Below are 27,197 nucleotides of genomic sequence, written 5' to 3'. Positions count from 1 at the left end.
CCCCTACCCACCTACCCTCAGGGGAGCCTGATGCTACATCTGCCCCATGTCCCCCTCGCCCTGACCCTGACCCCGCCCCCCACCCAGGCTGGCACTGTGCTGGGCCCAGAGGGACTGGGGAGTGTCCCTTCAGTGTCAGACCATCTGGGTCCACGGGTGTTCAAATCTAGCTGGGAGTGAGGGTGATCGTTCCTGTGGGTGCCTCAGACTTGCTAGTGGGGTGGCAGGGGGTCCTAGAGGCCCAGGGTTTTGAGGGCTGGGTGTATGGGACACATGGCAGGGTGGGCCTTGCCCTTGGCACGGTGCCCTCCTCACTGTCCCCCTCCCCTCCCCCTATGCAGGGGCACCTTCTACCAGGGGTACCTGTGCACCAAGTGTGGTGTCGGAGCACACAAGGAGTGTTTGGAAGTGACGCCTCCCTGTAAGATCAGTGAGTATCGACCCCTGCCCTACCCACAGGACACAGACCTCCAGGGCTAATCCTCGGGGCCCCATGACCTGCTCTGAGCTAAGGGTCCCATGGCTCACAGCTGCCCCAGTACTTCCTCTTGGCCCGGCTACCTTCACACATCCGCCCTTCCTACCACCAAGACCCCACTGGGACAGGGGCCAGATGAGAAAACCAGAGCTCAGAGAAGAGAGACACCTGCCCTGGGTCACACAGCCCCAAGAGACCCAGCTGGTGGGCGCGTTCCCTGCCAAAGCCCTTCCTGCTCACTGGTGTGCTCCAGCACTTCTCTCTGCCTCTGCATCCCCCCCCCACCCCATTCTGCTTTTAAACTTGCAGAACCTCTACCCCAAAGTGAGCACAGAACGTTCTTGACAGTTGCATGGAGGTTTCCCATCACAGAAATGCCAGTTGTGACTGTCCCTTACCCCTGGTTCTCCTGCACCTTCTTTTAGCCACAGCTACAGCCATGTTAGCAGGCGGTTTGTGTGCATACGTGCATACACACACACACTCACGGCACCTATGGGGCTCCCATGCTCTTCATGCCCGTTTGTCAGGGTGGAAGCTGAGGCTCAGTGGGAGGACCTGAGCCTGCCCGGCTGACATCTGGGTTGCCAAGGATCCTCTGGGAGATACATCTGGGTGAGCACCCAGCCTGCAGCAGCTGGACAGGCAGCCAGAAAGCCCGAGGCAGTTCTGAAGATTCTGGACCTGCCACAGGCAGGGCGGGCTAAGCCCTGGATTGGGTGGGAACAGGTGCCACGCTTCATTCTGCAGCATGAGCCTGGGACCAGGAGTGCCTTCTCTGCTCCCCACACTTCAGGTGGACGCCCCAGATCCTCCCACACCTCCCTGAGATGGTCTGTTGCACTGTGTCCACACTCGAGGAAGCCGCACTCAGAGACAGGGTTAACTCACTCCATATAGATGGAAAAATCTATCAGGCCTGCTTGTCACTTTGAGACACCACCACCCAGAATAGATCTTGTCTGTTCTTCATTTGCTGTGACCTGGGAGGACCCCCTTGTCCGGCCACAGGCCAGATGCAGCCCCCTCTGCCCCACCAGCCTCCCCTGGGCTGGAAGCCCATGGGCCCAAAAGTGCCTTTTCAGCTTCGCCCATCGATACCGCCCTCTGGTGGCCGTGTCCCCTCACACAGGCGACGGGACCCGTCATATCTTTGGGCTTTTATTTTTTTCTCATTCTAAAAGAAATATGATTATTTACCAAAAACTTGGGGAGGAAAAAAAGAAAAGAGAAAAGCAAAGCAAAGAAAAGGAATAAAGAAGAAAATAAATATCTCCCCTGAACTTATCAAAAAATAACCAAAGGTGGTGTTTTGATACATTTCCTTTCAAGTATTCTATTTTAGAATTAATCTTTCTGGGTTTTTAGTGTTATGAGTATTAAGTACTCATTTCCCATAGAGAATTTGCAAAATGTAAAGAAAGGTAAAGGAGCAGATCATCAACTTGTGATTCCCCCCAGACACAACCACGGTTGCGTTCCCTCCCCCCGACACACACACACCCCTCCCCCTGCTGCCCTGTCTCTTAGGTTTGTGTGCTTTTCATGGTGCCTGTAATTGGGGTCTCACCAGATGGGTGGTTTCGTATCTGTTGCAAGCCAGAGTTATCATGGGCATCTGCCCCATGTCATTATAGGCTCACACCAGGCACTTGGTTTTATTCTGGAGAGTTCCGGGCTGGTCCCACACTCCTGCCTTTCATGCTGTGCTTGGGCTCTGGGCAGTGCTCCTTTGTCAGCTCCAGCTCGGGCTGTGCCCGTGGCCTGCAGCAGGGCAGGTGTGTCCCAGGACAGCGCTTGCCTACCCCGGAGAGCCCCTCCCCTGGGAAGCCTCGCTGTGTCTCACGTGTGGGCCCCAGGCATCGCTGTTCCTCCCACCCAAGTTCCACTGGGCTGGTAGTCTCTGTTCTGTAGGGGCTATTGGAACTTGTCTGCCCAAAGCCTCCTGCAACCATGAGTGTCAGATGGCGTTAAGGTCACATTAGCCATGCTTGTTAGCCACCGTGGTCCTTGCTTTGTCTGGTGGTGGGGTGGCAGCCCTGCTTGTCAGATGGCTGGGGCCCAGCCTGGCACTGCTTCCTTCCCCTGGGGCACCCTGAGGCAAGCAGAATCTTTGGGACATCTGATGAGCCGAGGTGCCCCGTGTCCATGAGCGAGCGTGCATCCTGACACCTCCTGTCACCTGCCCATGGCAGGCATCTCTAATCAATCATGGAGGCTTTGCCATTTGAGCCCACGCTATGCCCAGGGATTTTAGGCAGCTGCCACCATTGGATCAGGGTTGGCCCACACAGGAAACATGCCTGCCAATCTGTGTTTCCCATGGACACCTGAAAGCCAGAGCTCAGAATTTGCCAGCAGAAGTACCTGAGAGACTTGTAGTCACCAGCTGTGCTTGGGTGGGTGGAAGCCACAGGCCTTTGGTGCTGGTGGCTTGTCTGCTAACACCTCACGTGCTTCCTTTTCAGGTTCTCCTGCAGACCTGGTGAGTCCCCCAAACTGTCCCCTTCCCTCCATGCTGTGCCCTACGCAGCCCTGTTGTTCCTCATCTGACCACTGCTGGGGCCGCTGTCGGTCACCAGGGGCCTCCTTGGAAGTGGGTCCCCACAGAGAGCTGGCTGGAGGCCCCACCACCTGTTACCTTAGCCTGGCTGCCCACCTGTTCTGTCTGCCTGGTGGCTTGTGGGTGCCCTGCTCTGTGATGTGCATACCCACCCACCTGCCCCCCCCCCCAGCCTGATGTAGCTTAGAGCTCTCTGGCTAATTTAGGGAAGGTGTCCCTGAACCCACTTATGGAGTGTGGACATCATGCCTCGCCCCAGCTGTGGGGTCCAGCACTTACAGGGTGCTTACAAGGCCTTGTGTGTGGTACAAACACGCCCTCACGGAGGAGGAAAGACATAGCATTTAGTTGCATGCAGTAGGACGTGTCCCAGACAGTGGTGACAAGCCCCAGGCTCAGAGCAGAGAGGCCCCAGGGCTGGCGTGGTCAGGGCAGGCTTCCTGGAGGAGGTGGGAATTAATGGTAAGGGGCAGATGTCCTGGGGCTACGGAGTGGCACAAAGGCAGAGCGTGTAGGTAATAGTGCGTGGGGGGATGTCACAGTGAGGCAGTGTCACAACTGCCCATGGGACTCGGATGTGTCCCTCTCCTCTCCCTACTTCCTACCTGGACCCTTCTCTCTGGAGGGGGTCAGGGGGCAGGGCATGTTGATGCCTGGGCAGCCCTCCCTGATCACTGGCCTGTCCTTGCCCTCACAGGATGCCTCTGGAGCAGGACCGGGTGAGTGTGTGGGACTTGGGCCCCCTCAGCTGCTGTCCGTGTCCTCAGTCACTCTGGGAACCACCCTGATTGCCCAGCCGCGCCCAGCCTTCTGGGCTCCAGGCTCCCAAGGCGTGTGTGGGCCCAGCATGCAGAGGGTCAGGGGCCCTTCCTGGGGGAGGGGGCTTCAGCCAGAGCCCCCACAGGATGGGCCTCAGAGAGCCACTGTGGCCACTTTGCCGTTCTTCCCATGTCCCCCTGCTCTGTGCTGTGTGACAGGGACATGGCTTCTAACTGTTGGGGGTGGAAGACGTCACCAGCCGTGCAGTGTGAGTCATGCTGGGCCACCGTGGCCTGATGGTGAAGAAGCAAACCAGAGCCATGCTGCTGCCGGGGGACACCTGTGTCAGGGCCGGGCCTGGTAGACAGGGGCCTACATGGGTCAGAGCAGGGCTCAGTCCAGGGGCAGCCTGCAGATGCCTGGGGCACCCACCGGGGACCCCCGTTTCAGCCCTTGGGCCACCTCAAGCAGCTGTGTGTGGCCTTAGCAAGTCCCTGGGCCTTGCTTGCCCCTGACCCCAGACTCTGCCTTGTTGGGGGGTCCCCGTGTCCTGCCCCACACAGCTAACACTCAGTCCAGATCGGCAGGGCATCTGGAGGAAAACACGTGAAATGCCACTAAAATCAGCGGCCGCTGTTGTCACCAGCCCCTGAACCCGTCGGTCCCATGGTTTACCCACAACATTTAGCAGGGACATGAGGTGCCAAGGTCAGTGGTGGGCAGGCCACCGGCCAGCACCAAGCCACTGACTGAGGGGCCCCTTCCTGCCCTGTCCCCCCAGGTCCCAAGATGGTGGCCGTGCAGAATTACCATGGTAACCCTGCTCCCCCCGGGAAGCCCGTGCTGACCTTCCAGACGGGTGATGTGATCGAGCTGCTGAGAGGCGACCCTGAGTCTCAGTGGTGGGAGGTGGGTCCTGGGGTCTATGTCCCCCAGGCAGGGGTGGTCTGGGGGGGCGGGGAAGCACCTGTCAGCAAGACCTGAGCTCCCTTGAAGCAGGAATTCTGGGGATCCCCACCCTGTGTTCCTCGGGCTGTTTGCTTTCATGGGAAGAATTGTCCTGCCGTGGTGCATCCTGCACCCCCACCCCCTGGCTCTGCCGCAGCCATGCTGTGCACACCCTCCTGCCTACCCTGCCCCCGTTCGGGCCAGCACTGTTATGAGGCCATCAGGCATCATGCTGGGCCCCTCAGGGGGGCTGGTGTGGGGGATACCATGCCCAAGACCCTCCCCCACCTGCCCCCAAGAGGTGCCATCTGGTGGAGTGGAGGCAGGCGTGGACATAGTGTCCTGTGATGGTTTACAGTTCTGAGGCCTGAAACTGATGGTTCTGTTAACAGGTTCACAGAGGTGGAGCCCTTCGGCACCCACCTGCCTCCTGGGCACCTGAGACCAACAGGGGTGGCCTTTACCTGCTTAGGGCGAATGTTTGTTAACCTTCCCATTACTGTTACTGCCGTCACTGTTGTTTTGTGATGGTGCTTATCACCGCGTATTTGTGGGTTTATGGTGTTAGACCCCGCCTTCACATAACCAGAGATTCAGAAGGTGCAGAGGGGTGTCTGCAGCATAAAGTCTCTCTCCTGCTCTGACCCCAGCTGCCCGGATCCACAACCCAGGTATCACCAGAGCCGTGGGTCCCCAGTGGCCCCAAAGAGCGGCTTTGCTGGCATGAAAGGGGGAGGCCGAGCAGCTGCCAGGCGGACTTCGTGGGGGGGAGGGAGAGCAAAGCCCAGCCCCTGCAGACCCTCCCTGGCTGTCCACATTCCCTCGATCAGATCCCCCTGGTCCACGTGCCTCTTCCATTTGAGAAGTGCCTTGTTGATAAGAGGCCAGGCGAGTAGCTGGCCTTGGGGCTCTAACCCCAGCTCTGAGCACGACCTGAAGCTGCTTCTCTGGGCCTCGGTGTTCTCACCTGCAAAGTAGGGATGCCTCCCCCTTCCTACCCAGCGGTCATGGTCAGCTGAGTCTATAGCAGGGAGTGGTGCCAACACACGCTGCTTGTAGGACCTGGTCTCACTCCATCCTTAGAATAAGCTGACCCTCATGGAAGTGCCCACCGTGCCCACTCCCACGGGCCAGGCCAGGCCCCCATCATCTGTCTCCTTCCAGGGTCGTCTGGTGCAAACCAGGAAGTCAGGCTACTTTCCTAGCTCGTCAGTGAAGCCCTGCCCTGTGGATGGAAGGGTGAGCACTTTCCACAGAAGCTTCTGGAACACAGAGGCTGGGAGGCTGGGGATTCTGAGGACTGTCTCCTCCCTCGGGGGGCGGGCGGTGTCTGGGCTTGATTATTTACCAAAAACTTGGGGAGTGGCTGTGGTGAGCTGGCCCTGGAGCTGAGGCTGTGGCCAGAGAGCAGATAGGGGGGCAGGGGGTGCCCCCCTGTTTGAAGGGCTCAGCTGTATGGGTGCTGCATTTCCCCTGGTTTTAGAAACACAAAAATGGGCATTCCTGCAGCAATCATAATGGACAGAAGACTCCAAACTTTAGGGACTCTGTAAGGTCTTCTGGGGCTATTACACAGCCCCAGAGAGGAGAGAACTTCTCCCTAACAAGAATTCAGAGCTAGACGTCAGGATACTTAGAAAAAAACCCTTTCATCCGAGTAGGACTAGGATGGAGCAAATCTTCCTCTGTTACAAAAGGCATCAAGCAGTCAGCCATGAATAATTGAATTACCTCCACCCACACCCTAAAAAGGCATTTAGGCAGCCGGGGTGGCACAGTGGTTTAGCGCCGCCTGCAGTCCAGGGTGTGATCCTGGAGACCCTGGATCGAGTCCCACGTCGGGCTCCCTGCACGGACCCTGCTTCTCCCTTTGCCTGTGTCTCTGCCTCTCTCTCTCTCTCTCTCTCTTTCTCTGTCTCTATGAATGAATAAAATCTTTAAAAAAAAAAAAAGGCATTTAAAAGTGCCAGAGGGAAATTTCTCCAGAGGGAGCCGGAGGTGAGTCCAGTACGCATCAAGAGCCATGGTCTACCCTGCAGGCCCTGCCTGGCCTCTGGCCCCACCTGCCAGCGTCAGGTGGATCAGCCAGCAGAGGAGGTGGCCTGGGACAGGTCACCTCCCTGCCTTGGGCTTGTTTCCCCATCTACGTGGTGAATGGGGTGGGAGGGGATGGATAGGTAGTCTATGTGGCCGGCCTGTGGCACAGTGGGGAGAGGTCAGGGTGGGGGCTCTGGATAGGGTGCGGCATGGAGTACCTGGGGCTGCTCGGCCAGCGTGTGACCCGCCACCTGGAGGACAGGCCACTGCCTGCAAACAACGCCCGCCCTGGAGGCCAGGAACCATCTGTAGCAAAGAACTCTAGCTGTAGGATGTGCTCTTGTCACTGCAGAGAAATCCCTGAGGCCTTTGGTCACCCCCTCCCTGGGGTTATGTCCCTGTGCCTGCTACATATCCAGTGAAACCCACTGAGCATCTACTCAGAGATGGTGGGTCCCAGCTGCCGCCCTCAGGGACCTCAGTCCAGTGGCCCCAGGGCCAAGTGGTGGTAGCCAGTGCTGGGCCCGAGGGTCAGGACGCTGATCACAGGCCCCCTCTGGCCCCACTTGAGGCAACCCTCGGGGGGATGTTAACCTGAACATTCTCTCCTGCCAGCCACCCATCAGCCGGCCGCCGTCCCGGGAGACCGACTACACAGCGTACCCCTGGTGAGTGGGTCAGTAGTGGGGGGCCCTGCAAGCCCGTGAGCAGGCTGGGTTGGGGGTCCCCAGGCTACCTCTTGCTTGTCTCCAGGGTGGCTGGGCTGTGGCTGGCCGTATGTCCCTGGGATCCTGGGGGACTCTTCTCTACCCCAAGGCAGGTTTCCCCCATGATGAAGGAAAACAGGCCATCAGGTGCGCTCTTTTTACACAAGCCTCATTGTATAAAATGTATGAAAAGTGGTGTATTTGAGGCCAAATTTGCAATCGCAAGTCTACTCATGGAGTGGCTCAGTGAGAACCGAGGCACTGTTGGGATTAATGAGAGCCTGAGCCTGTAGGTAGACATTCGAGGAATGAGTCACAGATATGGGTCAGCTGGGGGGCCCAGCTTTTATGGCCCTGCCTGCCTATCACCCGGCTGCCTTGAAGAAGGACTGGCCTTGGTGGTTGTAGCTCCCATGTTCCACGCCCTGGTGTTGGCCACAGAGCAATGGCAGCTTAAGTGCCGTAAACTCCTGCCCCAGGCACAGCTGGCCTCAGGGTGTTCAGCTGGGGGCTCACCCCTGGCCACCCGGTGTCCCGGCCACCCTGGGCCGGGTCTCTCCCTCCAGGTCAGAGATACCCTGGATCCATCTGCCTGTACCCTTCACCCCGCACTCATGCTCAGGCTCACAGGTCCAAGCCTGGCCTGTGATTTGCATTTGACGGAGTGACAGCTTCCGTCTCCTGGTGTAGATTCTGTCTCAGTTGCATGTTGTTTGTGAAAGTCCCCAGTTGGTTTGACGGGGCGAGGCCAGGTCTGTTTGGCGGGTGGTGGTGGGGCTCACCTGGCTGTCTCGGGCTGGGCTCCCCTTCGGTGAAGGGGCATCTGCCTGTCTGTCCAAAACCCATTAACAGAGATGGCAGCAGGCTCCCGTGTGTCACAGCAGAAATAAAAACTCTGCATGAGAGTTTTTATCTCTTATGTGCTCTTCAACAGTGAAAACTTAGAAATTTGCCTTAATGTTTATGTGACGCTGAGCACCTCCTGGAGGCCGGGTTCTGTAGAAAACATGTCGGGGCCGGGCTGAGACCCAGGGTCCTTATTCCTCCCCATGATGTTCCCCTGCCCACGTGCTCCTCCCCAGAGGCTTACTGTGCAGGTCAGCACTGTCACAGAGGCCCGAGTGTCCGGGGGTGGGTGGGTGGCACCAGTGTTAACCTCCTGCTTCATCCCACCTGCTAGGTTTGCAGGCAACATGGAGAGGCAGCAGACAGACAACCTGCTCAAATCACATGCCAGCGGGACCTACCTAATCAGGGAGCGGCCAGCCGAGGCAGAGCGCTTTGCCATAAGCATCAAGTACGTGGTGGTGACGGGGTCAGGGTGACCTCTCCCCCAGGGCCACTCTGAACCACAAGCCCACATCCTCCTAGAATCCTGTGCTTGTTGGCTCCGGGGTGCCCATGAACATTATTGCCCAGAGCAGGACACTTCTGAGATGAAAGGGTGTCAGTGGGTCTGCCCGGCATGGCCAGCCGGGGACATGTGTGCATGCTCTGCCCAAAGCCACCAGGTAGGGTTGGTCCCCTGTTTTCCCGGTTCAGGGGACCACACAAGCGCAGGTGCCAGAGTGGGGTAGGGCTGCTAGAAGAGGTTGGGGACTTCCCAGCAGCCCCACTGGTGAGCATTGGAGTAAATGGAAAGGTTACTCTACTATGGGTTTGTGGCTTCAGTCAGGGGCCTTTGGTCTGGGTGTCCTCCTGCCCAGAAGAAGCCCCCTTGTACATCCACCACCACCCCTGATGGTTCTTGGTCACCGTTGGCATAGGATGCCCACTAGACATCCTGGGTCAGTTCCTGACAGCCCATAGGCTGGCAAATAGTGGAGTCTACCTGCGGAGTCTCCAGGGGGCCCCACAAATGTTTAGAGCCTGAAACCAGCCCTCTGGCTCTGAAGTACTGAGAGCCGAGAACAGCATGGGAAGTGACCAGTGTCCAGTGCAGTAGCTGGACATGGCCCAAGGGCTGGGTATGCAGGGCCTGTTCCCCAGCAGAGGTTACCTACCGCATACCTGCTGTGGACAGGGGGAGCGTTGTAAGCATTGACAGCACAGTGGGCTCTGACAGTCTTGGTCAGGTGCTGGGAGGATGTGGAAGGTGGGCCGCGTGGCTGGTCAGCGGTGGAGGCAGCAGGCCAGCAATGAGCAGTGAGTGGCAGAGATGGCATTCTCCTGATGGGAGTTCATGCAGTACTTTCTGTGTACCTGGCCTGCAGGGCTCCTCAGTGGGGATGAGACCGGCCCGGGGGGCTTGGGGTGGGGTGAATATCCCCCCCACCTATGCGTCTGGCTGACCTTAAATCCCAGAGAAACAGCAGCTGGTCTACAAAGGACCCCCTCAGGAGAGGACGCTGGCTGGCCGGCATTTGATTAATTGCCAGCTATTTGTTCCGCTAACGGATATCCAGTTGTTAAACTAGCCTTGCATTCCTGGAACGTCGCATTTGGTGTGGTGTAAATGTTTGGTTTATACAGGCAGACACGTGAGGAGAGATTGGGTTGGCTGCTGATTTGCTGAGGACTTTCGTATCTATAGTTGTAAGAGTTGCTGATGTTCTTCCTTCTCCTGTGATGTCTTTGGCTTTGGTACCAGCCTGCAGAGGGCTGGAGTGGAATGTGGGGAGGAGGGGGTGTGGGTAGGCTCTCCAGCGAGGTCACATTTGAACTGAGCCCCGAGGACGCAAGCCCAGGAGGTGAGGATGGCAGAGGGGCAGCCCTGACAGGCTTGTGCGTGGCCAGTCTGGGGGATGCCCATCAACCGGAGTGGACGGTGTGGAGGAGAGTATTAGGGGACCGTGTTGGAGCCAGCTGAGGCTGTTTCCCTGGGGCCTTGGGCCGGGGCCAGACCCTTGACTTACAAACCAAGCTGTGGAGGTTTCAGCAGGTGGTGGGAAACGGGGAGGAGGAGGAAGGTGTCCTCAGTGCAGAGAAGAGGATGAGCAGAATCCCGGGACAGGAGGTCTCCGAGGGCTGGATGGAGCTGTGGGCTTTGGGACCTGGGGTCCTACAGGCTGACCCCTGAGTTTGGGCTTCAAAAAAACAACGTTGGACTGACAGGTGGCAGGCAGCAGGAGAGAGGCTCAGGCTGGGGTAAGAGGGCGAGGGCAGCGGTCTTAGCTCCAGCAGACAGGTTATAAGCCTGGACCCCAAGGCCAGAGAGGCCACGTGGCCCAAGAGTAACCTCCCAGGCCCGCACACTTTGCCCAGGTTCAACGACGAGGTGAAGCACATCAAGGTGGTGGAGAAAGACAGCTGGATCCACATCACAGAAGCGAAGAAATTTGAAAGCCTCTTGGTATGTGATCCTGCGGCTTCTGTGTCCTGGTTCCGAGGCATCAGAAAAGGGCCCCTTTTCTGGGGTCCCACCGACGCCATACCAAGGAGAAGCAGCTCTGGCACCCCACTTCCCGAAGGCCACACTCGGAGAGGGCCAAGAGGCCGGCAGGGCTTCTGCGTGGCTGGGGAGGAGATCCAGGGAGGTGGGCGTGGCAGGCACCTCGTGACAGCCCCCCCGTTGGGACCTCAGCCCCCAGAGGGCTCCCCATGGAGGACAGTGGGGGTGGGGGGGCCCACCTGCCCTGCCTGCACCACTGTAGCCAGCGAGGCTCCTCCCAGGGCCCGGCCCTGCCGCCCAGCCTCTGCTCGCTGTCCCCTCCCCGGTCGGAGTGCAGGTAAAGGCACAGGCCTTCTAACGCGATTTTCAAATTAGACCTATTGTCTTTTCTGACTTACAAGTGTTCCGTGTACCGAAAGGACGTGACCCAAGCACCTGAGCCCTTAGACAGCCCACTGTGGCCCAAAAAGCACAAAGTAGAAAGTGTCCACAGCACCCCCCCGCCCTCCCCCCAAGCCCCCAGTGTTAACGTTCCAGGGTGAGTCCTCTCGACCTCCAAGAATAGCTCAGGTGTGGTTTATGTGACAGTTTTCAAACGAAACCATTGGCCACAGCATACATTAGCCTACTTTGCAACATGATGAGCTTCTCCGTCGGCACGGAGAGCCTCTCCTCTCTGGGGACCAAGGAGATGAGTCCCAAGTGAAACTGAGGAGGGAGAGGGAGGCCAGGGCACCTGGGAGGACTGCCTGGGGGCGGTGACCACAGCAGTGAGCATAGGTGTCCTGCAGGAGCTGGTGGAGTATTATCAGTGCCACTCGCTCAAGGAGAGCTTCAAGCAGCTGGACACCACGCTCAAGTACCCCTACAAGTCCAGGGAGCGCGCAGCCCCCAGGGCCTCCAGCCGGTCCCCAGGTAACGCCCGGACGGGTCCCTTCTGCCCGTTTCCCACAGCCCTGGCTTTCACTGCCTGCCTATCCCTGAGGAAGGCTCTCTGAGGGACCAAAGCCCACCCCCAGGGGCCGTGGCTCAGGGCCCCACAGCCCTTCACAAGCACACTCCTGAGCCGGGGGTCCTGGTTGGTCTATGTGACAGCTCAGTGTCTTGGCACCTTTGCCCAGAGGTCAGCGTGGGGTCCCATCTGTCCCTCGATCCCTCCCTGTCCCCCAGCCCAGGACAGGGGGGTGCCTCGCTCCAGACCCACTGCAGTTAGAGGCAGGGCGAGCCCAGAGTGTTTGAAGTGCAGCCCAGGACTGTCCACTGTGTCACCCCACATCCCTTGGGCTGCGGGCCCTGTGGGATGGCAGGTCCCCCCAGGGAGAGCAGGTCAGGAGAGGAACGGGGGCCTTCAGCGAGGGTCCCCCCCAGGGAGAGCAGGTCAGGAAAGGAACGGGGCTTTTAGCGAGGGTCCCCCCAGGGAGAGCAGGTCAGGAGAGGAAATGGGCCTTCAGTGGGGGGCCCTCAGCCAGGGTCCCCCTGAGGAGAGCAGGTCAGGAGAGGAACAAGGGGCCCTCAGCGAGCACCTAGCGTGTGTTGGGGGAGAGCCTGGCTCCTGCAGGAATGGTTTCAGAAGCCCCAGGGCCAGCCTGCCGCTGGGAGGAGGGGGTCCCATATTCTGCAGGGGACAGGCCCAGCGAGGTGGTGGAGGGGCAGCTCAGAGGCTGGGCCCTGGCCCCATGCCCCGCCCTGCGTTCTGCCTGCCGCTCCAGGGGACGCACCTGCCTGGGGATGCACCTGCCCGCGGCCCGCTTTCACGTTCTTTCTCGCCTCTTTGCAGCTTCCTGCGCTTCCTACAACTTTTCTTTTCTCAGTCCTCAGGGCCTCAGCTTTGCTTCTCAGGGCTCCTCCGCTCCCTTCTGGTCAGGTACCGCCGGGCGCTCGGGGCGTGGGGGGGCCTGGCCTGCCGCCCGCCCACCCACCCACCCACAGCCCCTGCTCAAAGCTGCCCCCTACCCCCAGCCCGGTGTGGGGCAAGGGGGGGAGGGGCTGGGGCCAGGGAGGGAGGGGTGCTGCCGCCAGGGCAGGGCTGAAGATGCCGGCGGGCCTGGTGCTCCCCACTCACTGCTGGTGCCTATCAGACACTCACACCCCGACGGCCGCTCCCTGGCCTGCCAGCCACCGTCCCTCCTTGCTTGCTGAGAGCTCTGCCTCTGGTAGCAGCAGACAGCCGGGCGGTCACCCTCAGGGTGAAGGTGGGAGCAGACCGGGTGGGCCCTGGAGGTAGGGGGAAAGGGTGCCACTTGGCCCCGACTGCTTGGCCCTCTGCTGCCAGAATCAGAGCCCCTCCCCAGCTGCTGTGTGTGTCCCCTCCCCACTATCACGGTCATTGTCCCCTGCTCAATGGGACTCCTGGGTCCCTAGCTGAGTGGGTCCAGTCAGGTGTCCAGTTTGTATTGGGGATCTGGAAAAGGGGCCCCGGGACCCTGGGGTCTGGTTCCAGGTGCTCCATCAGAGTGCAGGTTGGGAGCTGGGCAATGGTCACTCCGCTGAACCACTGGCCAGGTGTGCAGGGGGAGGCCCTGTGGGGGTTGCAGTGGTCAGAACGTCAGCATCTGCTCTGATCCTGTGATCACACTCGTGGGCCGGGACAGCTCCCACTGTGGCTATTGGCTGCTCTGAGTGCCTTCGGGGGAGGCCCGGAGAGGCCATTGCTTATAGGTCTGGGCGAAATTGGAGAGTAGTCTGTACCCTCAGAGCCTTTGTGCTGGACCGGTCTCCTCTCTGGGTAGGACCAGGCACCAGGGGGACCAGGCTTGGCCCCGCTGCCAGCCAGGTGACCCTGCCCATCCCTCCCAACAGTGTTCACTCCCCGTGTCATTGGCACAGCCGTGGCCAGGTACAACTTTGCTGCCCGGGACATGCGGGAGCTCTCGCTGCGGGAAGGCGATGTTGTGAAGATCTATAGCCGCATTGGCGGGGACCAGGGCTGGTGGAAAGGCGAGGCCAATGGACGGGTAAGTGGGGCAGATGCAGCATGGCTCAGCCTGGCCAGGTCCAGGCACACTGGCACCTTAGCATGGCCTGGCCCAGCACTGTGACAATGCCCTCTGAGTCACAGATCCGAGCTGCCCAGGTTGGAGCTGGATCCAGGCCCGCCCGACCCTGCATCCTGTTCAGTGCTCAGTCCTGTTCTGTGGTCCTCTGTGGCCACTGCAGGGGGATGTGCTTTACACACACTCTTCATGTTCTTTGCACGTCCCCAAGCTCTTTCTGCAGGCAGAGGAAACTGCAGGTTGAGAGCAGGGCCCAGGAGTCTTCACTGGCCTCACGCACACCCTAGGGAGATTGGAAGGGGCACACCAGGTCCCGCCCTGCCCCTTCATGCCCTTCCTGGAGGACTCTGTCTTCCCTGTGCACCCTGTGACCCTGCAACACTCTATGGCCCCTTATCCCTGTCCCCCATCTGGACCCCTTGGTTTTGACCCAGTTCTGTCAGCACTCACCCAGAAGGGTACTGGAGCCCTACATAGGGCTGACTTGGAAGCGTCTAGCTATCCATGGGGCTGCTGCTGCCTACGGGCAGGTACCTGGGCTGTGGAGGGTTGGCCTGCCTTGATTCCCACTGCCTACTGTTCTGTTGCTAGGGGGCGGGAGCTGGTCTGCCTCCATCTAGGCCTCCTCAGAGGCCTCAGGTCAGACCCATTTCCCTCCCCACAGCCCTTCAGAAGTGTGAGGCCCTTGAGTCCTAGGCAGCTGACTTGGAGGGCTGAACCTCTAGCTGTCAGAGTGGCCCTTGGGGAGCCAGAGCTGCAGACACCTGGGGCTGTAATTCAGTGAGGACCTACCTGAGCCCTCCTCACCCTACTCACAAAGGTCATGAATAAGCCAGTGTCCTGAGTGATACAGAACTACTAGTTTAGAGCATCACTAGATATTCCTTATCTTACACAGATTTTTTAGAGCTAATCTAACAGTCTCTGCCTTTAATTTTTTTAATTTTTTATTTTTTTTCTGCCTTTTAATAAATGTGGGTATCCCATTTATGTTTAATGTAATTACTGAGCCGCTTGGATTTAAATCCATCATCTTTCTGTGTATTTTCTAGTTGTCACATCCATTTCTTCTTTTTCCTCTCTTCTTGCCTACTTTTGAATTAATCAGTTGTTGATTTTTTTTTTTTTTTTCCTATTCTACTTCCTGCCTCCTTGGTGTGTCTGTGAGTTACACATTATTTTCCTATTATTTAGGTAATTAACCTTAGGGATTACAGCGTGCACTCTGACTTCTGAGAGCCCATTTTAAATGAGTACTTCTACTACCCAGATAATGCAAAGACCTCGCAACTTTTGACTGTGTTCAGGTTTCTCCCAACTTTTATGTAGGTGTCATCACATATTTTAACTCTACATATCTTTCAGCCCTGTAAGACATTATTTTTGTTTGAAGCAGTTAGTGTTTATTTAGAGTTACCACCTATTTACCTTCCCCAGGGCTCCCCATTCCTTCTTGCTTTGTTTTATTTCCACCCAAAACCATGTTCCTGCTGCCTGAAATTCCCTCTTCTGGGTATGTTTTTTAGTGTGAGTCTGCTACTAATAAATTCTCAGTCTTTGTTGGATCTGAACATCTCTTTATTTCACTTTTCTTAAAATGTTTTCATTATAAAACATTTGTATAGTGACACAATTTCAAACCTAGAGGACTTTGTGCTATGGCACAAAAAGCTCTCACATGCCCAGATTTACCAAGTAAGAGTGGTTTGCACGTTTGCTTTATCATTTGTGTTCTCCTTCCCTCTCTGCTTATTTTTCTCTTAACCCTTCAATGTAAATCACAGAGATCCTATGCTTTCCTCTCTAAGCCCCTAATTACCTCAATGTCTTATGATCAAAGACATTCCTCCTTGATAGAATATGATTATCTCCTCCCTGGTCCATATTCAGATGTCACTAGTTGTCCCAACCATGGCTTGTCTACCTAAACCAATTGCATTTACTTGCTATGACCCTCAACTCTCTTCTAGAACAATCCTCAGCCTTTCTCAGTCTTACGACTGGCATTTTTGAAGAGTATGGGCCGGTTGTTTTTGTAGACTTTCCTTCAATTTAGGTTTGCTATTTCTTCGTGATTAGGTTGAGGTTATATATTTTCATAATGCAGCTATTGTATCCTTTTCAGTCCTGTAGTGTTTTATCCAGATGTGTCATCCTTGCGCAGGGGCCATGCTAATCTTCTCTGTATTGTTCCAATTTTAGTATACATGCTGCCAAAGCAAGCACTCCAGACGTGTATGAGGTCCGCTTGTCCCATTATTGTGCCATTAATTTTGATCATTTGGTTAAGGTGATAGCTGCCGAGTTTCTCCACTGTGAAGTTACTGTAATTAATTGGTAACCTCCAGGGTAATACTTTAAAATTATTAAGTATCCTGTTCCACATCAAATTTCACCTCCTATTTTTATCATTATCATTGGTGAATTTTCTCATCAATTATTCATATCATGGTTGAAAAACAGTGATTTTCCAGCCATTATTTCTTTAAAACTTATTAGGGGGCATTCTACTGTAAGGGACAGCCTTCTCTTGGTCAACCCCCTGGGGGTCAGTGATCCCTCCAGTAGGACCGGTTTCCTTTTTGTGGGAAATTGCATTGAGCTCATTTTCAAATAGTATTCTTCAGGGGATGAATTTGAGGCTAGCAGGTGTTTTATTTGGGCACTTTGGTGATGTCATTCCATTGTCCCTGGTTCCATAATTTTTGTGAAGAGCCAGCCAACTTCTTTTTTTCAAGGGGGGGTGGGAGGCAGATGGAGAAGGAGAGAGAGAATCTCAAGCAGGCTTCACACCTAGTGCAGAGCCTGACTCAGGGCTGGATCCCACAGCCCTAAGATCATGACCTGAGCTGAAATCAAGAGCTGGACACTTAACCATCTGAGCCACCCAGGTGCCCCAGGAGCCAGCCAACTACTTAACACTGCTCCTCTGCAAGAAATGTTTCCATTACTCCCCAGTGGGTTATATATTAAAAACAAAAAAAAGGAGAAAAGTCTGATTTTCATTAGTTTTACTATAATGTGCCCAAGTGCATTTTTTTTCTGTATTCACTCTGCTTGAGTGAATACAAGCAGATACTTTTTTAAAAAAATACTTTAAAAAAAAAAATATTTTGTTTATTTATTCATGAGAGACAGAGAGGCAGAGACATAGAGAGAGAAGCAGGCTCCATACAGGGAGCTCAATGTAGGACTCAATCCCAGGACCCCTGGATCACACCCTGACCCAAAGGCAGACACTCAACCACTGAACCAGCCAGGCCGTTCCTGTAGACTTTTTTAAAAATCTGCAGCTTGGGGATCCTTGGGTGGCTCAGCAGTTTAGCCCCTGCCTTCAATCCAGGGCATGATCCTGGAGACTGGAGATCGAGTCCCACATCGGGCTCCCTGCATGGAGCCTGCTTCTCCCTCTGCCTGTGTCTCTGCCCCTCTCTCTCTCTCTCTCTCTCTGTGTCTCTCATGAATAAATAAATAAAATCTTTAAAAAAATAAAAAAATAAAATCTGCAGCTTGATATCTTTCATTGGTATAGGACCTTTCTTCAAACAGTGAACCTGCTCTGTTTTCTGTTCTCTCCTCCTGGGGCTGTATTCACTTGGGTGTCAGATCTTTCTATCACAGCGCAAATGTAATTTACCTCGTTGTCCGTGTTTTCACCTGTTCCCGCATTTCCCATCTAGCTACTTTTCCCTGGTGCATCCGCCAGTTCACCATCTTCTCTTGTCTAATCTTTTGCTAAATTCTATTAGATTCTTAATTTCAAGCATATTTTCTTTTTTTTTTTTTTATTTTATTTTATTTTTTTTTTTCAAGCATATTTTCTATTTCTAGGATTTCTATTTGATTTCTGGTTGCAGTTTATTGGTACATTTTTATGCCTTTATCATCAGTTTTCTGAAACAACGATGTTAGAGTTATTTACATTTCCATCCTGGATGACCTGCAGATTGGTGTCTGTTATTTTGTCATGGGGTCCAACTGAATGACGAGCTTGTGTATAAAACACCATTGAGGCTGGGGATGATGTTCTTTTCTCAGGGAGGATTTAATTTTTTTCTGGCTGGCAGGTAGATGGAGAGCAAGTCACGTGGAACTGCACCTGCCCTGGGCCACAGCTACTCCAACCTCTTGGCCTTTGCCAGGGCACCCCTTGGAGCAAGCCGGGCTTAGAACTCCAGGCTTTTGAAGGACTCCCCCCCCCCCCCATTTCCGGGAGCCCCTTTTGGCCTTTACCCGGCACAGGTACAGACATGTGCACATGCACTCTCATGTAATCCTGCCATCTTTTGCAGATCGGCTGGTTTCCTTCAACATATGTAGAGGAGGAGGGCATCCAGTGACAGTGACAACGTGGACAGGACTCGTGGATTTTCTCGGGAGAGTCCAGCTCTGAAATCTGTCCCTAGCCCTGTGACGCAGAAGGGACGTGCCCGCCAACCTTCAGTCTTCAACAGCCCATAGGCATGGGGAGGGTGTTCAAAATCCTAAATGCGAACCGGCCCACCGTCAGTCTGCCCTCAGTGCCTGCCCTGGGTACGCTACTTGTACATAGAGGCAAGCTGGGCCAGCTGTGCCATGGCTGCCACCACCAGAGCGCTGAGGAGAGGCAGCACCCGTGGTGTTCTGAGCCAGGCTCTGGTGACAGCTGAGGCTAGAGCTCATCTTGCCCCCGTCCCATTGAGACAGCATCCAGGAGCCTAGGTTGGAACAGCAGGTGCTGTCCTAGGGAAGGCTGGGACAGCAGAAGGGACCCTCCCCTAGCCCCTTCTGCTCAGCCCTACCGCTCAGCCTGCCGCCTTCCTGCTGCTCCCAGGGGGAAGCTTCGGGCCTAGAGAGTTGGAAGGGACCAGAGCCAGGCCGTTTGCTGCAGCCTCTCTCAGCCCCAGCTGTGCTCAGGTGTGGGAGAAGAGAGCATGGCAAAGGAGTCTGTGCAGGCCCCTTGACCTCCTCATGGCCCTGTGCACTAGGGCTGTGCAGAGCCCACCCAGGGCAGGTCCCTCTGTCAGGAGGGAGCCTTAGTGAACGATGAAGTTGCCCACCCTACCCCACAGTCATTGGTACTGTTCTTTGCCCTGAATCCCGGGAGTGTGTCTGTCCTGTCCTGCTGCCAGGTGGATACACCTTTTGTAAACCCTGATATGGGTGAGAAGAAAACAGAGTTTTCCCCTCGCTCAGTCCCTGCTGCTCACATTCCTCTCTGCGAGGAGTCCCCTAGCGCCCCCCCCCCCACCAGCAGGTGGTTTCTGAGGGTCTCCCCAGCTTTGGCACAGGATGTTAGTTCTACCCCTCCGCAAGTCTTCCTCCTGCGGCCTGTGAACTGGGCCCATGGCCAGCTCAAAATAAGTGCTCTTGGGGGTGGCCTCACCCCCTATACTCCCCCCTCCTGACTCCTCCTGGCCTTGGAGCTCTGGCTGCCTTGTCTATACCCTTCTACTCTGCCTGGATGTTGCATGAGACCTAGTGATGCTGTCTCCCTGAGCTCCGTGCCAAAGCTTCTGGAGAAACCCAGGGTACATGTGTCTCCTGTCTGTCCCTTGGTCAGCTGCCCTGCCCTGTGCAGGAGGAGGGGACCAGGCAAGGCCGGCGGGGGGAAGGCTAGTCCCCGCTAAGGTGGGTGCTGGTCACCACTCTGCACCGTGGGGTTCCTCTGAAGTCAGCCTTGTGGCCTCCAGGCTCAGCTCACATGCCCAGTGTCCTGGAAATGGGGAGGAGGCCGAGGAGGGGTCAGGGATAGTCAAGGGGAAGAGAAGAGAGAAGGCAGCCTGCAGAGGCTTGAGAAGTCAGGGTGAGCAGGATCCTGTGTGGAGGCAGAGGGGCAAAGGGGAGGAAAGCAAAGAGCTGGTCTTGGAGAGAGCAGTCCCGAGTCCCCATCATTAGGGGGCACCCAGCACTTTGCGTACAATCCTCGGCTCAGCCGGCCCAGCCATGAGCCCGGGGTGGGGGGAGAACCAGCCAGCCCCTTTCGTGTTTACTTTCGTCAAAAAGGTTTTTGCTTTTGTTGTTTTATTTTTGGTTTGGCTTGTTTGTTTTTTAAGGGAAGAAAATAGTTTGTAATTATTTCATCCAAAGCTCCCATTATATATCTGTGAATAGTAAGGAAGATATTTTATATTAGCAAGAAAATGATGTATATTTGAGGTCATCGTGAAACAAGTCATCACGACAGAGAAGGATACTGAGGAAGCCAGAAGTCAGAACCCTGGTTTTTGTGAATGTTTTTGTTTTGTTTTTGTTTTGAAACATATGTTTGGTTTGGTTTGGTTTGGTTTTGCACTGCATGAGGCAGGAGGGGAGGTGGGCCGGGGGCAGGCTGGGCAGTGGGTGGCTTTGGCAGGAGTTGGGAGGCCTTCTGGAGGGGCTTTGGACCTGGGGCCTGAGATTAGCTGTGAACACTTAGGAGCCCGATGCATGCGGGTCAGGGATCTGGGGGTCCCACAGCTGGTGACGACCCCAAATGGAATACAAACTGTACATTTGCCAAGAGGTTTTTTCAGACCATAGTTTCTATTGCAAATAAACCTAAGTTCTTTTCTGCAGGAGTGGCTGGCCTTTCATGCCAGGGAGCAGGGAGTGGCTGGATCCTGTGTCCAGCAGAAATCGCCCCACCCACACACTGTCAGCCCAGGATATGGTGGCTGGGGTCAGACACAGGCCTGGGGGGTGGTGAAGCAACCATCAGAAGCATTGCCGCTGTCTTCCCATTTGGGTGGGAGTCAACCCTAGCCCCACCACTCAGGCATATTCTTCAGCTCCTGAGCCTGTTTCTTTACATAAAGGAGATAAAAAATGAGATTCTGGAGAGGGTCTGTGGCCTGTGATAGAGAAAATCAGACTAGGCAGGCAGAGACTGATTTTTTCCCTTACGCAGAAGCAGTCCAGACAAGGTAGACTGGGGGGCTTGGTGTCCCACCTTCCAACCCAGGTTCCTCCCCTCTTTAGCATGTGTCTCTATTCTCACTGCAGCCTCATGGTCAAGGCTGGCTGTTAGAGCTCCTGCCATCAAGGCTATGGGCAGAGGCAGAGGTTGGCACAGTGCTTCCCCTTCCCCTCCTTACCGAGAGCTGAGGCAGGTGGCCACTCCTGGCTGTGGTGGAAGCTGGGGACTGCAGGACCTGTGTGGCACACGGGGCTGCACTTTTTCGCTGTTATTGTATCCATGGGGTGGGTGACCAGCCCCAGGACTCACATTCGGGTTGTGAGGATAGAGTGAGACTAGGAGCCTGGTGCACAGCTGGTGCTCAGCAAGGGTCATATTTTGTTGCAGACCAGGGAGGCGAGTCCAGATGTTTGAGGTGACACAGAGGGTGTTGAATCCCACCCAGGCCCCAGTCTCTGGGACCCAGAGCCCCAAAGTCTGGCTCACTCTGATGCCCCTGAGAACCAGATAGGAGACCTGCCTTTTCTGGAGCAGCTCCCTCTCTGAGTGAATTTCTCAGGCATGAGGCCCCGAGAGGCCCAGTTGTCCCAACACCACCTCCCCCGAGAGCCAGCTCCAGTTTGAGTTCTCACACCGTGTGGGGGATGGATAGACTTGGACGCTTGCTCAGCAGTCCCTGGGCCAGAGGCCCCTGGCTGTCCTGAGCGGAGCTGAACAAGCCAGGGAGAGCCCCAGGCCAAGACAGACACAGAGAGCCATGGTGGCTGGAGGGGAAGTGCGGATGGACATGGGGTTGCTGGGTGCTGGGGAGCTTAAGGGGTATGGATGGGTTGGAGGCCAGGAGGGAAGAGGAGCCTGTCTGCTTGAGGTCACCCCAGAATGTGGGAGAACAGATTGGAGCCTCACACTCCTGGCCAGAGGGCCTGCTGCCCATAGGGCTCTCAAGGCACCGAGGCATCATGCCCTTTAACTCTGACAAAGCAGACTTCCCTGGGTGGGGCCACTGCAGAGGCCGTTGCTTGGAGCTTTAGGAAAGTTCCCTGGACAAGAGATGGGAGCCACTTTCTGAGATAAGACGGATGCTTCTCTCCATTCCTGCACCACAGACATAGGAACACCATCTAAAACACAAGAGAGGGGATCCCTGGGTGGCGCAGCGGTTTAGCGCCTGCCTTTGGCCCAGGGCGCGATCCTGGAGACCCGGGATCGAGTCCCACGTCGGGCTCCCGGTGCATGGAGCCTGCTTCTCCCTCTGCCTATGTCTCTGCCTCTCTCTCTCTCTCTGTGACTATCATAAATAAATAAAAATTAAAAAAATAATAATAAAACACAAGAGAGTGCAAGGCTGGGCTTGGAACAGGGTGGCCTGTCCTGGGAAGGAGAGACACAAACCAGAGCAGATATGGGGAGCCAACACCAGGGTGGCCACTAGGATCTCAGGCCCTTTGGGGCTGAGACCAGGGATTCTAACATTCAAGACATTAGTTTCAGGATCTTGGGAGGCCAGGACCCAGAACTGGGTTCCTGTACAAAACTGAGTATGTTGAACACCCCTATCATGAAAAGGAAATAAACACATGGATAAAAACCAAAGTCACTGAATGGGACAGAGGTTTCAATTGGTTTGTTAACTTTCCAGAAATAAGAGAATGAAAAGGCATAATATATCCCAAGACGAACACAAAATGGTTAAAACCCTGAACTTTAGAAAAAAATCACAGATGTAGTCAAATTAAAAGATAATGTTACACCAAATAGATTTTAAAGGAAAGCAAAAGGCATCACTAGAGTTTTAAAAGGCTTGTTATGTAATGATATGGTTCTCGTTTATTTGGAAACATCACAGCTTTAAAATAGTATGCTCTTCATCATATAACTTTAAAATAAAAGCAAAATTGACAGAACGAAAAGAATGAAACAAACTCACCATCATAAATCGGAGATTTTAATACAATTTTCTCTCCCTGTAACTGGAGAACAAACATGGAAACAAAAAAAGAGTAAGGATAGAGAGTAGAATAACGTAGTTAGCTGTTGCAGATGCAGAACGTTGTGGCCTCTTGCAGAGTTCACATCATCCCATGAAGATCCACCTCATACCGGCCTGGAAAGATCTCCATGGATTTCAAATCTTATAGTTTAGCTTCTCTCACTCACCATGAAGAATAAGGTAAGAAATCAGAAGTGAAGGGTCAAGCCCAGGTGGCTTAGCGGTTTAGCGCCGCCTTCAGTCCAGGGCCTGATCCTGGAGTCCCGGGATCGAGTCCCACGTCAGGCTCCCTGCATGGAGCCTGCTTCTCCCTCTGCCTCTCTCTTTCTCTGTGTGTGTGTGTGTGTGTGTGTGTGTCTCATGAATAAATAAATAAAATCTTAAAAAAATAAATTTATATTAAAAAAAAGTGAAGGGTCACCTGGGTGGCTCACTCAGCCTAGTGTACAACTCTTTTTTTTTTTCTAGTGTCCAACTCTTGATCTCAGCCAGGGTCATGAGTTCAAGCCCCACCTTGGGCCCCACTCTAGGCATGGAGCCTACTTGAAAAAAAAAAACAGTAAAAAATTCATAAGAAATTTACATATGTTTGCAAATTAAGAAATATACTTCTAAATAATAACCAAACAAAATTCAAGGAAATTGTAAACTATTTTTTTTTTTAAGATTTTATTTATTCATGACAGACACAGACAGAGAGAGGCAGAGACACAGGCAGAGGGAGAAGCAGGATCCATGAAGGAAGCCTGATGTGGGACTTGATCCCAGGACTCTGGGATCACGCCCTGAGCCAAAGGCAGATGCTCAACCGCTGAGCTACCCAGGTGTCCCAAAAATTGTAAACTATTTCAAATTTATTCTTAAAATTTAAAAGATAGAGATACTTCATAACACAGTGTATAGTATACTACTGAAACTGAACGTGAACCAAAATTGGTCACCTTGACAGCTTGTTTTACAAGAGCCAAGGACAAGAGGTAGGCTTTCCTTCTCTCAGGCTGAAACAAAGCATTGATTTCCTTGAACAAAAGTTCTGTGTCTCCGTTAAGCATGTTCAAATTATCTATTTAAAATGTAATTTTTCCAAGTAGAAAATTACAAATGTATTAAATGTGTGCAAATTACAGGGTTTTGAAATTGCAGCTCTCGTTCCGATGGCTCTGTCTCACCATGGCTTGTCCCCACGGTTGAGGGAGGGGGTGGCGATGGGGAGTCCCCATGATAAGATTTTACATGTGTGAGTTCAACAAGACTCCTGTTCTTCAGTCCTGGCTGCTGTGTTTATATTCCCTGATGATTTAGTTTTGATCCTTTACTTTCCCCAGAAAAGGAAAACCCACACGTGCACATAGGATCTGTGTGGGAGTTCTGCTCACCTGGATTCTCTCTGGATAAACATGCTACATCTTGACACTCAGTGTGCTATTAGGGCCATCATCACCCCCAGTTCTTTGCAGCCCCACACCAATGCCTTGATCTGTTAGGATTATGATCTGGCCATGAGTGATGAACAGACTATAAGACAAGAGATTCTTGTTCCTTGCTCACCTAACAGTCTGGGTAGTGACCCTGGCACACAATGCCAGGGACCCAGGTCTTTCTGTTTTTTTTTTTTTTTTCAGTACCCCCCCCCCCCAGGTGTGGCCTCACAACTTCAGGGCTAAGGGTAGAGTTTAGGGGTTATTAGTTAGGGGTAGATTTAGATTTAGGGTCAGGGTTAGGGTTAGGGTTTGTACTTGGCATCCTGTATCCTCTCCAGAGAATAAAACCTCAGACTTCTGCTTTTGGCCCCAGATGGGACTTCAGGTCCGGCCCAAATCCACATTCCAGCCAATAGGAAGGAGAAGGGGCAGGGAAGGGACATGACCATCCCTTGAAGGACACTTGGAAGTTTCACCAACTCCCATTTGCCATAACTTGGTCATGTGGCCACACCTGGCTGCAAAGGAGGCTGGGAAATATAATTTTTCTTCTCTGATTACCGCAGGAGGATGAGAGACAGCGGGGGCGGGAGGGGAGGCAGGGAGGTGAATGGCTGCCTCTGCCCATGAAGACCAATGACCATGAGGGGTCTAAGGGGCAAAGGCTGGTGGTTAGGCCCCCATGAGGCATGCTTTGGGGATGGATGGATAGTCTTGATTTGTGGGGAGAAGAACGCTGGGCTTTCTCAGACTCCACAGTCCAAACCTACTTGGAATAATCCTCCAATCGCTCACATAAACGAGCTTTACCTGCGTCCTGTAGGCAGTAAAACCATGCACACTTGGGAGAGAACATCAGTTTTTGGGTTTGTTTGGGGAACATAGGGTTTTTTTTTAAGATTTTATTTAAAAAAATAAAGATTTTATTTATTCATGAGACACAGAGAGAGAGAGAGGCAGAGACACAGGCAGAGGGAGAAGCAGCCCCCATGAAGGGAGCCCGATGCAGGACTTGATCCTGGGATTCCAGGAGCACGCTCCGGGCTGAAGGCAGGCGCTAAATCGCTGAGCCACCCAGGGATCCCCAAGAACATAGGTTTTTACTCCAACTGCCCTGATGGCTCTTTGGTCTGACATATTTTGTTTCTTAGGAGGAGAAATCTCTTCTGACACTACCTGTAAACCCTAACCCACATGCTGTGTGGGGGGCGTCATTTTTCCGCCCTGGTTAGTGAACTCTGCGGGCTCCGCAGAGAAGGGACACATGATGCTCCTAGGGGCAGGGCAGGCCGCCGGCCAAGGTAAGCGCCTCTTGTCTGTAGGCTGGGCTCTGCTGCTGTCACCAGTTGTGGAAGGGTCACGGCTTGGTGTCACACTCCAAAATAGGAATGTGCTGGACACCCCTGAGACATCAGGTCGCAGAAATATTGAAAGCAGAGCCATGGGAAAAGATGCACCAAGCAGGTGCCGAAGAAGGCGGATAGAACATTATTGGTGTGGGACTTAGAGCACTTTGGGGCAGAAAGCATTCTTCGAGTAAAAACGGTTCCCCGCAGCTGGCTCGGGCGGCTCGCAGGAGCCGCTCCTGTGTGCTGCTCTCCAACTCCACGTTCAGTCTGACTCCTCGCTGGCAGCTTGAAACTGGCCCTGGTGGGAGTATTTACACCAAAGAAATCAGCCAACGCTCCCCACCTCAGGAGCTGATTGTTAAACATTTAGCAGCATCCCACTGGATAAAGAGGTTCGTTATTTCATGATAAAAAGGGACAATTAAATGCTAAACTATAATAATCCCGGAGCTGCATAGACTTCACAGCATAGCCTTTAAATATATAAAATGAAAACTGACAGAATTATGGGGAAAAATGGACACATCCCACTAGGGGAGGGGTGTCTCACGGCTCCCAGAAACTGAGACAAAGCCAGCAGCCATCAGGAAGGAAGCTCCCTGCCAGGGCCGTGTTCCGTGAGAACCGTGTGAGAGCCAGACCGAGCCCGGGCTGCTGGTCCTAGGGGGGACCCACCTTCCGGCCTGCCTGTGGGTCCCCACTCCCCGCATGTCCCTGTCCTGGGGCTGTGCCCTGGCTCTGGAGCCAGCTCTCCCAGGGTGTTGTACTCGTGTGCCACCAGGGTGATGATGTGGCCTGAGAGGGCTGACCACCCAGGGGTGACCAAGCCCCCCCACCCAAGGTGAGCTGCTGCCCTCACCTAAGCACCCAGAGGGCTTTCAATCCCAGGGCCAAAGACAGCTCTGCCCAGGCCTCTCACTCTCCAAGGCAAGACCCACATTTCCCCAGCTGGGTTCTTGTTTTGGGGTGCTCTGCACCCCCTCAATAGGAGAGAGGAAGCTGTCTTTACCTCAGGCAATGCCTGGGGTCCCGGCCAGGGATTGAAAAGCAAAGCTCCCAGACATCAGCAAGGGAACGCGAAAGGACAATTTTGTAGGGTGGGGTCAGGGGCCAAGTGGTAAAACAGGCCCACCAACGTGCCTCTGGGTAGGTCCCCAGCAGCCTGTGTCCCAGCTTCTCATGGGGAGCTTGCAATTCTGGATTTTTATAGGAAATCTCCAGGGTAGCACCTAGGAAGATGTAAGCACAGCCTGAATCATGGGGGAAAGCAGGGGGTGTTGCTGGGGAGGCCTCCTGCCTCCACCCCCTACCCCCCGGGACGGCCAGGGTGAGAACCTGGAGGGTTTGGCTGACCTATGCAGGGGTCTGGGTGGTGTTTGTAGGGTCTCTTGCCCGTGGCCACTGTGTCTCCATCCTCGCCTCCCAACACCCTTGGCAGCAAGATCCTCCGAAGCTGCATTCTGTCTCCTTGCTGGACAGTCGTGGCCTGAAGCTGCACCCCCACCCCCGCTCCTGCCCCAGGAGATCTGTGAAGCAGTGGCTCCCATCGGGTCCTCAGGAGCTCAGCGGAGGAAGCAGCCAGTTCCACCCCCACATTCACTCACAATTTGTGGGACAAGCCACAGGGTGAAGTGGGAGCCTCAGGGCCCTGCACAAAGCTGCCCATAGCCGCTGTGGGTGTCCCAGGGCTCGAGGGACATGTGGGCCTCCCATTCCTGGGGTCGCCTGCGTCCAGGTGGCCGCA

The 27,197-nt window shown here is 54.5% G+C and overlaps 1 protein-coding gene and 1 non-coding gene across 8 annotated transcripts in view; one reads left to right on the top strand and one right to left on the bottom strand.

The window, feature by feature from the left end:
* The window catches only part of VAV2 (vav guanine nucleotide exchange factor 2), a 161,632-nt gene extending 141,280 nt beyond the window's left edge, over positions 1–20,352 (top strand). For 4 of the 7 annotated variants that reach the window (XM_025982120.2, XM_025982123.2, XM_025982121.2 and 1 more), the window contains 12 exons: positions 342–430; positions 2,947–2,963; positions 3,739–3,760; positions 4,582–4,709; positions 5,913–5,987; positions 7,401–7,453; positions 8,673–8,789; positions 10,697–10,784; positions 11,615–11,738; positions 12,601–12,687; positions 13,623–13,777; positions 18,109–20,352. In XM_025982120.2, the coding sequence (XP_025837905.1) occupies positions 342–430; positions 2,947–2,963; positions 3,739–3,760; positions 4,582–4,709; positions 5,913–5,987; positions 7,401–7,453; positions 8,673–8,789; positions 10,697–10,784; positions 11,615–11,738; positions 12,601–12,687; positions 13,623–13,777; positions 18,109–18,156 (1,003 nt within the window). In that variant the 3' untranslated portion in view covers positions 18,157–20,352. The remainder of the gene's footprint in view (positions 1–341; positions 431–2,946; positions 2,964–3,738; positions 3,761–4,581; positions 4,710–5,912; positions 5,988–7,400; positions 7,454–8,672; positions 8,790–10,696; positions 10,785–11,614; positions 11,739–12,600; positions 12,688–13,622; positions 13,778–18,108) is intronic. The other 3 variants (XM_025982124.2, XM_072748228.1, XM_025982125.2) reach the window with 1 other exon arrangement.
* Positions 15,936–16,042, bottom strand: LOC112906983 (U6 spliceosomal RNA). Its single transcript, XR_003232670.1, has one exon. It is a non-coding gene; the product is annotated as a U6 spliceosomal RNA (small nuclear RNA).
* Positions 20,353–27,197: the final 6,845 nt, after the last annotated feature.

Source organism: Vulpes vulpes, chromosome 2 (assembly GCF_048418805.1).
Source record: "Vulpes vulpes isolate BD-2025 chromosome 2, VulVul3, whole genome shotgun sequence".
Lineage (NCBI taxonomy): Eukaryota > Metazoa > Chordata > Mammalia > Carnivora > Canidae > Vulpes > Vulpes vulpes.
Note: the sequence above shows the minus strand (reverse complement) of the source record. Positions and strands in the feature narration are given on the sequence as shown.